The 15,409-nt window shown below is 46.2% G+C and overlaps 1 protein-coding gene across 3 annotated transcripts in view; it reads left to right on the forward strand.

Annotated features, from left to right (window-relative positions):
- Positions 1-15,409, forward strand: part of ADAMTSL1 (ADAMTS like 1) — a 473,481-nt gene that overhangs the window by 406,546 nt on the left and 51,526 nt on the right. For 2 of the 3 annotated variants that reach the window (XM_083419278.1, XM_083419279.1), the window contains 4 exons: positions 2,307-2,517; positions 6,907-7,086; positions 11,379-11,532; positions 13,749-14,892. In XM_083419278.1, the coding sequence (XP_083275404.1) occupies positions 2,307-2,517; positions 6,907-7,086; positions 11,379-11,532; positions 13,749-14,892 (1,689 nt within the window). The remainder of the gene's footprint in view (positions 1-2,306; positions 2,518-6,906; positions 7,087-11,378; positions 11,533-13,748; positions 14,893-15,409) is intronic. The other variant, XM_083419280.1, reaches the window with a different exon arrangement.

The raw sequence follows: 15,409 nt of genomic DNA on the forward strand, positions 1-15,409 counted from the left end.
AAGTGAAGAAAAGAAAATAGACCATCATGAGGGTGCAGAACATCATATCAGGGTAGCGGGGCAGGGCAGGAATAACTGGGAAAGGGAGGTTCACGAGCATTATGTTTCCTATGTTCCAATATTTCTCTCAGTCACAATAATTTAAGGAATAGGCAGCTTAAGGTTGAGGCCAACATGGTCCGGTTTAGTTGTGTTCTCTCACAAAAAAGCAGCTGTAATCTGCCAATCTCTCATCGAGAAATGGAATAGTTATAGCACCCCAGATTGACAATGCTAGGCCAAGAACAATCAATAGGTTAAAAAAAAATGGCATTGTGATACGGGTATTCATTGTGCAATTGTGCCCATGTATGTATATGCACACGGGTGGCTCTGTGGGTTAAACCACAGAGCCTAGGGACTTGCCGATCAGAAGGTCGGCGGTTCAAATCCCCGCGACGGAGTGAGCTCCCGTTGCCCAGTCCCTGCTCCTGCCAACCTAGCAGTTCGAAAGCACGTCAAAGTGCAAGTAGATAAACAGGTACCGCTCCGGCAGGAAGGTAAACGGCGTTTCCGTGTGCTGCTCTGGTTCACCAGAAGCGGCTTAGTCATGCTGGCCACATGACCCGGAAGCTGTAAGCCGGCTCCCTCGGCCAATAAAGCGAGATGATCACCACAACCCCACAGTCGGCCATGACTGGACCTAATCGTCAGGGGTCCCTTTACCTTTACCTATGGATATGCACACCATAATTTTTTGCCATCAGCAACACATTGCAAGGTTAACCGTTTCAAATTTAAACCTCAAATCCTGGCCAGCAACATTCAGAATGCAAACACAGTACAATGGAGGATGTATCCTGCTCCGTGCCTGAGTTGTATTCTGGTTGCAATCTGCATCCAGCAAATACGCTACATCTGTACTGGAACATTTCGTTTTCATTTCACTTTTAATTTGCATACTGCCTTTCTATCTTATTATTCACAAGGCAAAGAAACAACAAAATAGACAGCCAAGGTCACACACGTTAATAACAATCTGATCCAATTACAAAAAAAGCCACAATAACTTTAAAATAAACAACTTATATCAAATAAAGCAATTTTCAATAAGCCGTTAGAACGTAATGGTAAACAGTGAAATTAAATATCAGCAAATAGTAATTAAACAGTTTACACTTAACAAATACAATAAAGAATTACTACAATAAAAATGGTGGCCAGTCACAATGTATAAAGCACCACAAAGTCATGTAAAAGGATCAACTTGAAAAACAAGGACACATAACTTATAAAAGTATTTTAAATATATATATCCCTGAGCTCCTCTTCTCTCTTCCCAGCTACTTCTGCTGTTCTCAATGTCATGTTCTGGGAGAGGCTCCTAGGGCTGGAGGGTGGGGCAAAGCAGGTGGCAAAGCCATTGGCTGATGATGATGATGATGATAAATAAATACATAATTTATTTATTTATTTATACCCTGCCCATCTGGCTGGGTTTCCCCAGCCACTCTGAGCAACTTCCAACAAAAGATTAAAAATACATTAAAACATCAGACATTAAAAACTTCCCTGTACAGGGCTGCCTTCAGATGTCTTCTAAAAGTCTGGTAGTAGTTGTTCTCTTTGACATCTGGTGGGAGGGCGTTCCAGAGGGCGGGTGCCACCACCGAGAAGGCCCTCTGCCTGGTTCCCTGTAACCTCACTTCTTGCAGGGAGGGAACCGCCAGAAGGCACTCTGCGCTGGACCTCAGTGTCCGGGCTGAAAGATGGGGGTGGAGACGTTCCTTCAGGTATATTAGACTGAGGCCGTTTAGGGCTTTGAAGGTCAGCACCAACACTTTGAATTGTGCTCGGAAACGTAATGGGAGCCAATGATAAACAGAAAGTCTCTCTCCCCTCACAGTTCTTCCTCTGGAGCATCTCTCTTATGAAGACTCCCAGTCCAATGGCACAGTAATACCATCCCCTGGGGAGCTGTACATGTACCACCTTCCTCAAATAACTAGTAGACTCCTTTTTGTGTTTGCCTCTGTAAACGGTCATCCTGGGTTTGTGTAAAAACTTCTGCATGACTAGATCTAGGTAAGAGTTGTGACCATTTCTTTTTTGCCTCTGGCCTTGCCCACGGGGGACAGAGGTGCCCAGAAGGGAACGCAGCCTCTTATAAAGATGCCCCACTCCTGGTGTATAGGATTGTAGCATTAGGCAGGATCCATTCCAAAGTTTCTCACGCAGAGCGAAAAGAAAAGGCAGGCAGATTGGTAGGAGGTTTGGGAAACTGGTTTTGATGCAGTGGTTTCCTCTTCTCGGCTTTTCCCCCTCAGGTGGGAGACGGGGCAGTGGAGCTCCTGTAGCCTCACCTGTGGCGTAGGACTGCAGACCCGAGACGTCTTCTGCTCTCACCTCCTCTCGCGAGAAACCAACGAGACGGTGATCTTGGCAGACGGGCTGTGCCACAAGCCCCAGCCCATCCAGGTGCAAGCCTGCAATCGTTTTGACTGCCCCCCGTCCTGGTACCTCTCGGAGTGGCAACAGGTAAGTAATGTCTTTCATTCAGTGAACCAAGGCATGAAGTTTCCTCCAAATTCTGAACCCCATCAAAGATCAACACCAGGGGTAGGCAAACTAAGGCCCGTGGGCCAGATGTGGCCCAATCGCCTTCTCAATCCAGCTCATGGATGGTCCAGGAATCAGCGTGTTTTTACATGAATAGAATGTCTCCTTTTATTTAAAATTCATCTCTGGGTTATTTGTGGGGCCTGCCTGGTGTTTTTGTCAGGAGCTCGGCCTACACTCAAGTAGGACCCTGGCAGAGACACATGCCCAACTGGCATGTTCGCTCCCTCCTGGTCTTTCATTCGGGAGCTTCAAAAGCTTTCTTCAGCCCGAACATCACAGTGGCCGATGCGAACTGACACCGACACACTTAGCGATCCACAGAGTTTGTGCATCATGCGTGACAGACCTCAGCAACTCATCATTTGGGCTAATCTACTTTATTTACATATAAACACACACGGAGCACTGCAACATGGCTCCCTCTCTGTCTAGCGCCAGACAGCAAAGAGAAAAAAAACAGGACAATAGTCCCACTTCACTGAACACAATAACACAAAAATCCTGTCTCCGTCACTTCCCACTTTGTGGAGTCAAAATATAAACTGTCATGTGAAAGACAACAGTCCCATGACTGCAATCATGGAGCAGGAATTCTAACAGTTTTTACATGAGTAGAATGTATGCTTTTATTTAAAATGCATCTCTGGGTTATTTGTGGGGCATAGGAATTCATTCATTTTTTTTTTCCAAAATATAGTCTGCCCCACCCCACATGGTCTGAGGGATGGTGGACTGGCCCACGGCTGAAAAAGGTTGCTGACCCCTGATCAACACAAGTCTCTCATGTCTGCTTTGATTTTGAGGCAAGCCCACTGCCCCCATAGACACCCTCTTTGGCTGCCCCCAGTGGCGTAGCATGGGGGGTGCAGGGGGGGCCGGCCGCACCGGGCGCAACATCTGGGGGTTAGGGTTAGGGGGTGCAAATCCACAGGTTAGGGGGCGCAAATCCACGGGTTAGGGGGCGCAAATTACCTGCCTTGCCCCGGGTGCTGACAACCCACGCTATGCCACTGGCTGCCCCACTGACATGGGGTAAACCTCGCTCTGGGAAGTTCATTGTATCTACTGCCGTTTTTTACATGAATACAATATTTTAGCTACAAGCGTTACCACTCTTCTCCGCTGTGGCTTTGAGTTCTCATAAGGAAGGATGGTCCAAATTAGATTTTATTTATTTATTTAATAAAGCTTTAATGTTCTTGGCAGAAGAACTCCTGAGATAACCATCAGCATGTTTAACATTTTGAGTGATTAAAAATACATCCTTAGAAATTCAAGTCTTTATTTTTTAAATGTTCCATATTTGGGATAAAGCTGCGAGGGTGTTTACCCTGTTTTGAGGGGTTATCTCCTCTCCTCGCCTCCCACCCCAAAGAAAATGGTATCAGAATTCATTTTTATAAGCCCCGGTAAACATCTCTTTTGCAGAAAGTGGCTGCGAAGGGTTGCATCAATAAATCTTTTTCTATCTTCGCTTTATTGCTGAAGGGAAGGGACTTTTAATAGAACAAACCGTGGCTCACTTTTCAGAATATCTATTAAAGTTCCTTGGGCTGACATGTCCCAGAACATTTTTAAAGGCTTCTTTCCCCTCTCCTGCCCCTTCAAAACTGTTTCTCCCAGTATTTTTGGAAGAAAGCGGGGGGGGGGGGAACCTTCTGAATGCAGCAAATTAGAATGCTTTAGGATCCAACAGCAACCATTTAAGTTTTGGAAAGCATGATTCCTTTTTCCTTCTGCATCTGTTTGGTCTCACTGCGTAACAATGCAAGTGAACAATTCCAAGAGTGAATGTAGAAAATAACTGCTTGCCAGATATTAACTTGCCCATAGAAGGGAGTTATAATTGCTGTTAATTTCGGCACATTTCAGACAACCGGTGAATTGGTGCTCTGTGAATGACAGTCCACATAATCAAGCATTTCAGTAGCGAGGCTCTCGCCTTGCTGTATACAATATGTTGTCACTGTCATTGTTTTTTAGTCGCTTTACTTACAAAAGTTTAAAGTTGTAAAGCTGTTGGGTGTTTGTTTACCTTTTGCTGTTGCAAATACAGTGGAACCTCGGCTCCTGAACGCCTTGGGAGCCAAACGTTCCGGCTCCTGAATGATCGAAAACTGGAAATGATTGTTCCGGTTTTTGAACGCTCTTTGAAAGCCGAGCGTCCAGCGCGGCTTCTGATTGGCTGCCAATTGGAAGCCGTGCCCTGGTTCCTGAACCGTTTCAGGAGTCGAACGGACTCCAGGAACGGATTACATTTGGGAACCAAGGTTCCGCTGTAGTTTGTTGAGGTTTTCTTTTTCACAAAATTATCCTGCAGTCAACAGCCCCCTCCTTCATTTCTCCCTCCCGTTACCCCTCGTCACACACCCAAACATACTGATGCACTCACCCGGTAATTCTAGTTAATACATATGCTACAGATACAAACAGTACAGGGGAGCAGAAAAAGGGGATAAATAAATGTGTCAAAGATACATTAATAATAGCAACAACAATATAAATAATGCAGCTGCAATTCATAATAATGCAAGGGCAAAGAAAGAAAAGAAATCTCATCGGTGTGCCTCCCTTTGTTTACTGCTCTAGGTACTACTCAGCGAATAATTCTAAAAACTAGCCCCTAATAATTTGAAAGCTCCTTTTGTGTTTCACAAAGCAGAACCTGTTTGCGTGTTGCATGTGTGTTTTGTCTGGTAGATTGGATAGCGAAGTACCTATGCACACACACACCTGTGCGTTAAAACACCTTTATGGGAGACTGTAGCATCCTAAAGCATCAGAAAGAGCCCTTTGTTGTGGGTAGGTCTATCTCCCATATCATGTCAGGCCTCATCAGACATTTTGTAAATGGTTTAGCTATAATGTCAAAGGGACTGTAGGGACAAGCACACAAAGCGACTCCTCCTCCATGCCTGTTTTCATTGCCTTCATTATGTGCATTGTCATATGTGGGACATAGAGCTGGTTCACAAGTACAGGCTTAGGCACCCCTTTTATTTCTCACTGCTTGCTAACCTCGCAATTGAATATGTGAACTGACTCCATTGAGTAGTTCTCTCACTCGCTTGATCTCACGCTCTTTAATTGGGAACCAAAAGGGATAATAACAATCAAAACCAAGATTGTAGGAAGTTTTTTATCAGAGGAAATATGAATGTGATAAGTCTTCCTGAGGATCAACATACAAGTCACTAATTGGTACTAGCCAACTGACAGGTGCAAATAGAATAATTAATATATATATATATATATTTATATCCCGCCCTCCCCAGCTGAAGCCGGGCTCGGAGCAGCTAACAACAGTAAAATGATACAACATTCTAAAATCATTCCATTACAAAATCAGTTCAAATCAGATTAATGGCAACCATTGGGCTAGATTGCCAAAGAAGGGGGTCAGGCTGTGCCCCCCTGGTGGAACAGCTCTGTCAAGTCCCACAGGGCCCTAGTCTCTAGTGACAGAGCGTTCCACCAGATCAGAGCCACAACCAAAAAAGCCCTGGCTCTGGTTGAGGCCAGCCTAACCTCTCTGTGGCCCGGGACCTCCAAGATGTTTTTGTTTGAAGACCGTAAGGTCCTCTGTGGGACATACCAGGAGAGTATGGAACCAGTTTCAACTTACTTTTGGGAACCTAACATGGTACCTTGGATTTTGGACTACAACTCCCATCAGCCCCAGCATAAAAAGTAATGCTAGAAGCAGGGCCTCACTGGCCTCATTGGGTCAAGTGAATCTCTATAAAAGTTTATAATCTAGTTCCTGGCCTGCATGAATGTATGCAGGAGAAGATTTATCTTAAAGGGGGGGGGGAGAGATGTGGTTCATTAGAAATTAATCTAACATACTTACATTGACTCCAATAACCCTCCCCTTTTATTTTTGGAAGCCGTGCGCACAGCAGTCACCAAGAGTCATAAAAATAAAGGACTATGTGGTTTAGTAGTTTATTATATTAACCTTGCAAACCAATTATTTAGGGAGCTGCGGATCGAAGACCCAGGGTGTAGCTTTCCCATGAATTAAAATTTGGTGGGGGTGGTGGATTAGACTGTGGAGTTAGGTTGGGCCTGGTGTTGAACAGAGGGTTTTCTGAGCAAAGAGACCGCCAAAGGACAGCTCCGCTTCTGCTGTTTGTTTAACTTACCCTCTTCTCACAAGTAGGCTGTATGTAATGGCTGCCATCTCACATGCCGTCAGGTCGCTCCCATTCACTTCAGTTGCAATTCAGGCGACCTGACGCATGGCAGTTGCTGCAAATGTCAGCAAGCTCTGAGGCCTCTGCCGCTTCTGTTGTCCTCCAGTGTTCACAGACGTGCGGGGGTGGCCATGAGAAGCGGGAAGTGCTCTGCAAGCAGCGCATGGCCGATGGGAGTTTCCTGGAGCTTCCAGAAACATTCTGCTCCACTTTGAGGCCCGCCTCCCAACAAGCCTGCCAAAATGAGGACTGCCCCCCTGAGTGGCTTCTTTCAGACTGGACGCAGGTATGAGGTAGCAGTAGAAAACAAAAACAAACAAACCACAGCCTTGGGTGTCTCTAGCACTGGGTAGCCAATGTGCTACCCTCCAGATGTTTGAGACTGTGAATACCAGTGTATCTGAAGGAGCGTCTCCACCCCCATCGTTATGCCCGGACACTGAGGTCCAGCGCCAAGGGCTTTCTGGCAGTTCCCTCACTGCGAGAAGCCAAGTTACAAGGAACCAGGCAGAGGGCCTTTTCGGTGGTGGCACCTGCCCTGCGGAACGCCCTCCCACCAGATGTCAAAGAGAACAACTACTACCAGACTTTTAGAAGACATCTGAAGGCAGCCCTGTTTGGGGAAGCTTTTAATGTTCGATGTATTTTAATATTCTGCTGGAAGCCGCCCAGAGTGGCTGGGGAAGCCCAGCCAGATGGGCAGGGTATAAATATATTATTATTATTATTATTATTATTATTATTATTATTATTATTATTATTATTACCATCAGCTCTAGGCAGGATAACACAGGAAGTCGTGGGCATCTAATGAAGCAGAATGCTGGAAGATTCAGGATGGATAAAAAAGTGGTTTTCATGCATTGCATAGTTGAACAATGGCACTTGCTCCTCCACAGGGACACCAACTTCAGGGGGTCCTGGGGGCCCAGGCACCCACAGAAAAAAGATTCTGTGTGTGCCCAGCCTCCACCCCCACCCCCGCCACTGTGCACTGGCCACCAGGTTCAAAGTCGTCTTTTTCTGTGTCCTCCCTGAGGGGCTCTTGGGCAGATGGCTGCCTCCACTCTTCCTCATCTAGCCAGCCTCTGACATCTAGTTTTGTCCCCATCCTCTTCCCTGATGAGTTCTGCAAGGGCAACACTGAAACTAAGGAGAAGGGAGCTGACTGGCAGTGCCACCCTCTAGGCAGGTTGTAAGGAGAAAAGCAGATAGGTTGGGGCTGACCAAAGGCAGGCTGAGGTTGGTTGGGCAGTGCATTTGCCCTCAGTGACCAGCCTTCACTGAATGGATGTGGTCAGATAGGTCTCCCTTTTGCCTTGATGTTCTTCCTGAAAGTTGTGAGGTGTATTCTCCTAATAGCCCTAGTACACCTGGCTGGTGGTAGAGACCACAGTGTGTCACCCTCAAGCTTTGCTGAAGGGATGCTCTGTATTGACATTTCCATTTGGAACATCTCTGCAAAACCTCCATAATAAGAGTTGGAGATGATGGCTTGTAAATTCAGAACTTCACCATGTGCATTCTAGGTGATTTGGGGGGCAGGCGAGGGAGTGAGTGATAGTTCGTCCTGGTGCTCAGGTTATTTCCACAGTGGTACAGATTCATTGGCTGCTAGTTCATTGGCTCTATACTTATGCAAAACCAGCCTTGGTCCAGTATATCTGAAGGAGCGTCTCCACCTCCATCGTTCAGCACAGACACTGAGGTCCAGCGCTGAGGGCCTTCTGGCGGTTCCCTACCCTGCGAGAAGCCAAGTTACAGGGAACCAGGCAGAGGGCCTTCTCGGTGGTGGCACGCACCCTGTGGAACGCCCTCCCACCAGATGTCAAAGAGAAAAACAACTACCAAACTTTTAGAAGACATCTGAAGGCAGCCTTGTTTAGCTTTTAATGTTTACTAGGTTATTGTATTTTAGTGTTCTGTTGGAAGCTGCCCAGAGTGGCTGGGAAAACCCAGCCAGATAGGCGGGGTATAAATAATAAATTATTATTATAATTATGGGGTCTGCCTTTCATCGGAACCAGGTGCACTGTGGGCAGCTAGAGGAGACAAGAGCAACAACTGGAATGAAGTTTGCTGCAGCTGCCTTTCCGCATTGCCTTGTCTGCAGCAGAACACCTGTCTGTGCTGCAGGAGGGTTCAGAGCATGTTTCAGGGAATGCAATCCATTGTAGAAAAGGTTTGTGGGCCACACGGTTGTGCTGTGTGAACTTAGAGCACACTTTGGAGAGGGCCTAACCAGCACCTTCCCTGTAACATTGCAGAGGAAGACTTTTTTGTCCTTTCTTAGGCTGCGTACACATTACCAGTTTAAATGCAGAGAAGTCCCTTTTTCCATTCTGATCAAAGCTGGTTTGAGGGGAATGAATCAAAATGCAGTATTTCATTTGAAAATGTAGGATAGATACAGGTGGTGGCGAATACCATGAGTGCATGGCTTCCTAGACCAGCAGATGCAGAGGAAATGAACATGTGTACACAGCCTTATTGTCTCTCTAAGGAACCATCTGTCAAGCCTCGCAATATAGAATACTCAGGCTGCAAAAAGGCCCTTGCCAACTTCAATAAACACTTTGTAGGAGAGCATTTGCGTAAAGCACTGCTCTAGTCTTGTTTAATGATCCACAACCAAATACATCTGTACTTTGGGTTTGACATTATCGAGTGATTGCAGAGAGAGAGAGAGGCTTTCAGGTAAGGGATGTCTGGAGCACCTAATAATAATAATAATAATAATAATAATAGTAATAATATTTGCACCCCACCCAACTGCCTGGGTTGCCCCAGCCACTCTGGGCAGCTTCCAACATATATAAAAGCATATTGCTTAATCCTAAAACCAAGTAGGTGTTCTCCTCCTTGCCATTGCCAACCCCTTTTTCACTCAATGAGAAAGTTAATAGCTTTGTCGATGAAAGAAACCCGTCATGCCAGGATGTGTTTGTGTGCGTGTGTGTTGTAGAGGAAGCTTAACTAATTGATAATGATCTATCCTGCCAAATAAATAGATTGTATAATGCAATCTGCTGCTACGACATGCACCCATTATGGGGCTAAAGCAGGCATTCTACCCCCCTCCTCAGGCAGTCATTTTGCTCATCAAAATGTACATAAAAACCTACACAACTTTCTGCATAACGGCATTTATATTATTTTTCAAAAGGGGGCTGTTTTCTTCTACACCAGAGAACATTTTGGCGTGTCTCTCCCCACCCCGTTTTCTACACCTATAACCATCCTTGCACGAGTATTAGAAAGTTATATTTTATAGCCCTGATTCAACAAGAGCTATTTATTTATGGGGTGCACACACAGCAAGGGCAAGCAGAGTAAACCTGGACCCAGATACTCGCAGCTGCTACTGGATCTGCACATAGAGTTTATAATACTGCACCTGTAACCATGTGCACAGGGCCCAAAGGAAGGACAGCCCCTTTGCTCAAGAATGCAGGTCTTTCACTGGAGATGGAGATGGGCCCTTCCATCTGTCTTACAATTTAAATAGCTCTTGGTTATCTGGGGCCACAGCTTTTGGTAATTATTAATACCCGTGCCTTACTTGCCACATGCCCACCCTGCCTTGTGCAAGGCTGAATCTGAACTGGGGTCCATGTGAGCATCATGTCTGCTTCCCCCCCCCCCCCCCACTCGCTGTTACCATGTTAGTCACCAGCCGCTTCCAGGAACAGCACCGCGAGCAGAAAACATAAGAGGCAGCATTGGAGTTCTTTGCAGATGTTGGCAAGAGTGCAGGCCTGTTAAGTTGCCTGCATATTAGTTACACCAAAGCGATCCTGTGTATTCCATAGCCTGCCCACTGGAGTACCTAACTTTTCCTGAAGACAGGATGGTGAGAAGCGAAGGAATGGGAATCTTGTCTTCTTATGCCGGCATGGGTAGGATTTCCCATGTTCAGACGGCTGCAGGAAGGCAGCTTGGTTTGAACAATAGCCACATAATGTCTTCCCATATTAGTTCCCCATTTAACCCGCGTTTATGGCTTCCATGGAAAATCCAATTGTTATATACTGAGCTTGGATCCTAGAACAATAAGCAAGTAGGGTCCTAGAATGCAACAACTGATTGTCCTGCAGGAACAGCCCAATCAGGCTCCAGGAGGGAAGCAGAATCAGCCAATCACACGGGACCCATTGTGTAAATAATGTATATAAAGCCTGAGGTTTTGGGGAAATTCATTCACTGTTTACGAGCTGCAATAAAGAGCATGAAATCACTACGCGAATCCGAGTATATTTCACCAATTAAAACAAACAACCAAAACCATGAACAGTGCATCTGGGTTAAAGTGGTGGGTGGAGACAGAGAACACCATTATCATGAGGTTGATGTTTTGTGGATACTGTGAAAACCTTACATGTATGAGCATTACCGAGTCCACAAAAATCTGCAAAGGGGAGTTCCCGTCTGTACAGAGTAATGCACCCTAATATTTTAAAGCATAGTGGTCACGGGAAGAGATTACAGTCCATGCACCCAGCTGCCTCCAGCCCTTTTCTCTGCACCTCTTTGTCTTTTAACATGTGACCTTCCTAATCAGCTCCTTTTTGTGCCTAGTGTTCTGTGAGCTGTGGTGAGGGAACCCAGAAGCGAAATGCTATTTGCAGGAAAATGCTAAACACCGGGCTTTCTGCCATCATCAATTCATCGCTGTGCCCGTCCTTGCCATTCTCATCATTGGTCAGGCCATGTGCAGTAGCAACCTGTGCAAGTGAGTATAGAAAAGCAACTGGGGCGAGTGGGAATTCTGAGGGTTTGTGGCATCTCTGTGACCAAACAGGAGTTTGTATAGCCCTTTACTCGGTAACAATTTACTACAAAGCACCTGGAAGTTCAGCAGGGGCTGAACTCAATCAGCACGGTGGATTATTTGCCCTCTAGATCCCATTCATAAGACTTTCCCATAATACTTTGCCTGTGTTCCTTAAAAATCAGGCAACAAGTTAAGAAAAGGCCTTAATGACTAGTAGATGCACACACAGAAATTTGAATCAGTGGCAAGATGGCTTGTGACACAGTCCATGGTCTACCCTGGGAGTCTGCAAATATAGATGTGGGTGAATTATGGACCAAAAAAAAGAGAGAGAACTTATTGTGGCTATTGCTGGACTGTAGCTGTCACCATCCCTGATATTTGGTTGTGCTGTCTCGGGGTGTGATTCAGCAAGAAAATGCCCTCTAATCACTTTGGGGCAAATGGATTCCATGTTTTCAAAATGGTAAAAGTTTCATAAGAAAGTTGCGATTGCAGTTGTATTCAATTGTGCCTGAAATTCCCAGGGCTTGTTTGTTTTCTATGAAGAAGATATAGAAGGGTGGGGGTCCCTTTCCAAACAATAATAATCAGGTTCAGCGTTCCAGAGGTTTATGGGTGATGTTTAACAGCGTCCCTCATTGGCAGAACTGTTCCAGCCATCCCTTGTACCCTCAGTGCGCCCCCCTCAAAAAAATATGGGAGGGGGGAATCAGGAAATGGTGGGTGTCGCCCTATGTGTTTAGTATAATGTCATTTAAGATTATTATGCTACTCATGTATCATAACTTTTGCCTGAAAAATGGAGAGGCACAGTGAGAAGGAAAGAATTGGGGGCCTTGTTTGTATAAGTTTGCAACAGCTGTGATTTATACATGGATGGGCCATTCATAAATGCTACATTGGGATTTGATTTCTAAGTGCAAAATGTAACATTATTTTCAAAATCCATGACCCAGTCCTCATATTCTTTTCAGTTGTCTGGCACAGAGATCTGAACTGCAGGGACCCACATAACTAATGAAGTCTAATATTATCCACCGTGGGGTTTTCAACCCGCTCAAACTAGATTTGTTCTGCTTCACATTACACCCTCGAGACTCCACGGCATTGATTCCTCCTTGCTGCTCTCAGCTGTGGGGCCTCACAGGGCTGAAACGATGAACATTTAACAAGGGGAGTGCCCCTTTTTCTTTCGCACCTTCCTTGTATTCATTAGATGGGCTTCTTCACGGAAAGACCTTCGGCAATGGGAACTGCATTGCTGTTTTCTGGTTTGGGGGAGAGGATGCAGCTGCCACCCACCTATTTGCTATAAATCATAATAGCTAAAATAACAGCCAGTGCCAAAAAGAATCTGTTTATTTTGTTTGATGAGGTGCAAATGACATTTCTGGACAACACTGAGGTGCTACTGAAAATGATATCTCCGTGGTGATTTTCCTTCCTCTCTCCTAGATTAGAGTGTAGTGCCCCGTGCCATGATATAGTGCAGGCATCCCCAAACCTGGCCCTCCAGCTGTTTTGGGACTACAACTCCCATCATCCCTAGCTAACAGGACCGGTGGTCAGGGATGATGGGAATTGTAGTCCCAAAACAGCTGGCGGGCCGAGTTTGGGGATGCCTGATATAGTGTATTACCCCATGATATGTCATTCAAGCTACTGTTGCTCTGTCCCAGCTCCTGCCAACCTAGCAGTTCGAAAGCACACCAGTGCAAGTAGATAAATAGGTACCACTGCGACTGGAAGGTAAATGGTGTTTCTGTGCGCTGCTCTGGTTTCACCGGAAGTGGCTTAGTCATGCTGGCCACTCGACCTGGAAAACTATTTGTGGACAAACTCTGGCTCCTTTGGCCTGAAAGTGAGATGAGCGCTGCAACACCATAGTCGCCTTTGACTGGACTTAATAGTCCTTTACCTTTACCTTTACCTTTACCTTTACCTTTATCATGTCATGCTCTCTTTGGCCCTCCCTGCCTCCTGCCACAGCAGCAGCCGATGTTGTGGAAGTAGAACAGGAAGTGCGCAATCTGATCACAGCATATCACAGATGAACTGGAACAAAATGGGAGAGAGGGGATAACCCAATTCTAGTTTCCACACGAACTTGCTAGGCTGAGAATGGAGAGGTGATGTGGTTCCATTTCCAAACATTTTTAATTACATTTCAGGACACCAGAGGCCATCTCACAAGCAAACCCCTCTGATCATGGCTCAAAAGAAAGTCTTCATCCAAACAAGGAAACAGCGAAAGCTGCACTTCGTTGTTGGCGGGTACGCCTACCTTCTCCCCAAAACCTCCGTCATCCTCAGGTGCCCCGTGAGAAGGTTCCGGAAGCCGATGATCACATGGGAGAAAGATGGCAAGCGGCTCATCAGTTCGGCTCACGTGACTATTGCTCCGTATGGATATATGAAAATTCATCGCTTGAAGCCCTCCGATACGGGGACTTACACCTGCACAGCAGGGCTGGCTCGGGAGCATTTTGTGATTAAGCTCATAGGAGGCCACAACAAGCGCATGGCCGCCTTGTCACTTGGGATGATGAAAGAAGAAGAAGCCACGAGGAAGGCCAGCTTGAACGAAGCTTTGCACGCCCAGGAGAAGCATCAGAACGGAATCCTCTTCAACGGGAGCAAAACTGAGAAACGGGGGCTTCTTACCGACCCTAGCAGCCGGTACGACGATATTGTCTCCAGGCTTTTGGAGTACAGAGGCTGGCCTCGCGACCACCCAGAGCCATGGGAAGCTCAGGACTCTGCGGAGAGAAACATCTCTTCCGAGGAAGATCAAGGCCAGGAGTACACCCTTCCTTTCACCATGGTCGCCAACCAGGATCGTTTGGACGACATCCTGAGAAACTTGTCCCAACAGCCAGAGGAAGTTCAGGATGTCTATAGCAAGCAGCTGGTTGCGCAGTTGGCCCACGAAATTTTCAAAAGCCATTTGGAACATCAGGAGTCCCTTTTCAAAACGCAAGGGAGCAGGGTCAGCTCTGCTTCGGTGGAGGTCCCATTCAGCAAGTATTTTTCCGAGTTCACCAGTTCCTTGAGAACGTCTTCGGCTGAAGCCCACTTGTCCTCATCACCAGAGCTGACAAATGGCTCGCGGGGGCCTCATAGAAAGCCTGCCATTCTCAAGAAGATATCTGCAGCCCAGCAGCTCTCCGCCTCCGAAGTGGTCACCCATCTCGGACATACAGTCGTTTTAGCTAGCGGGACGCTAAGTGTGCTTCTTCACTGCGAGGCGGTTGGGAACCCAAAGCCCACCATTAGCTGGGCAAAGAATGGAGAGGCTGTGCAGTTCAGCAAAAGGTAACAAATTCTGTTGATTTTACCTTCCCAAGGATTAAGCTATGCACTTTTCTGTTTTAGTATTTATCCTTTGATGTTCACACTTCCTGTTCTGGGGGCACATTTTGCAAGCATGCACACACAGTGTGGAGTGGTACTGTCCATGTGAAGACCACTGATTAAGGCCTGTCTTTGTTATTCAGTGCATGGATCAATACCTTCCCCTATGGAGAGATCAATGGGGAGATTCCCCACTGTAGCACAAGAAAACCTGGGGAGCTAGAAGCCTACCCCCAACCCTTGGGGTAACAGGGTCATTTCTGGGAGGGGTTACATTTCTGCCACCACAGTATTTCCTGAGGATCCATGTTCTTTGTTTCATGCCTCCTCTATGATTCCTACAGCACTCATCCCAGAACAGTAAATTCTGCCCTTGCAAAAAAACAAAAACCCACTGCAGCTATCATTCTGCAGCTATAAATTCTAAAATTTGACACACTTCACTCAGATGGAAGTAGCCAGTCCTGCAAATTCTGGC

Source organism: Podarcis tiliguerta, assembly GCF_965153285.1.
Source record: "Podarcis tiliguerta genome assembly, chromosome: 17".
Taxonomy (NCBI): Eukaryota; Metazoa; Chordata; class Lepidosauria; order Squamata; family Lacertidae; genus Podarcis; species Podarcis tiliguerta.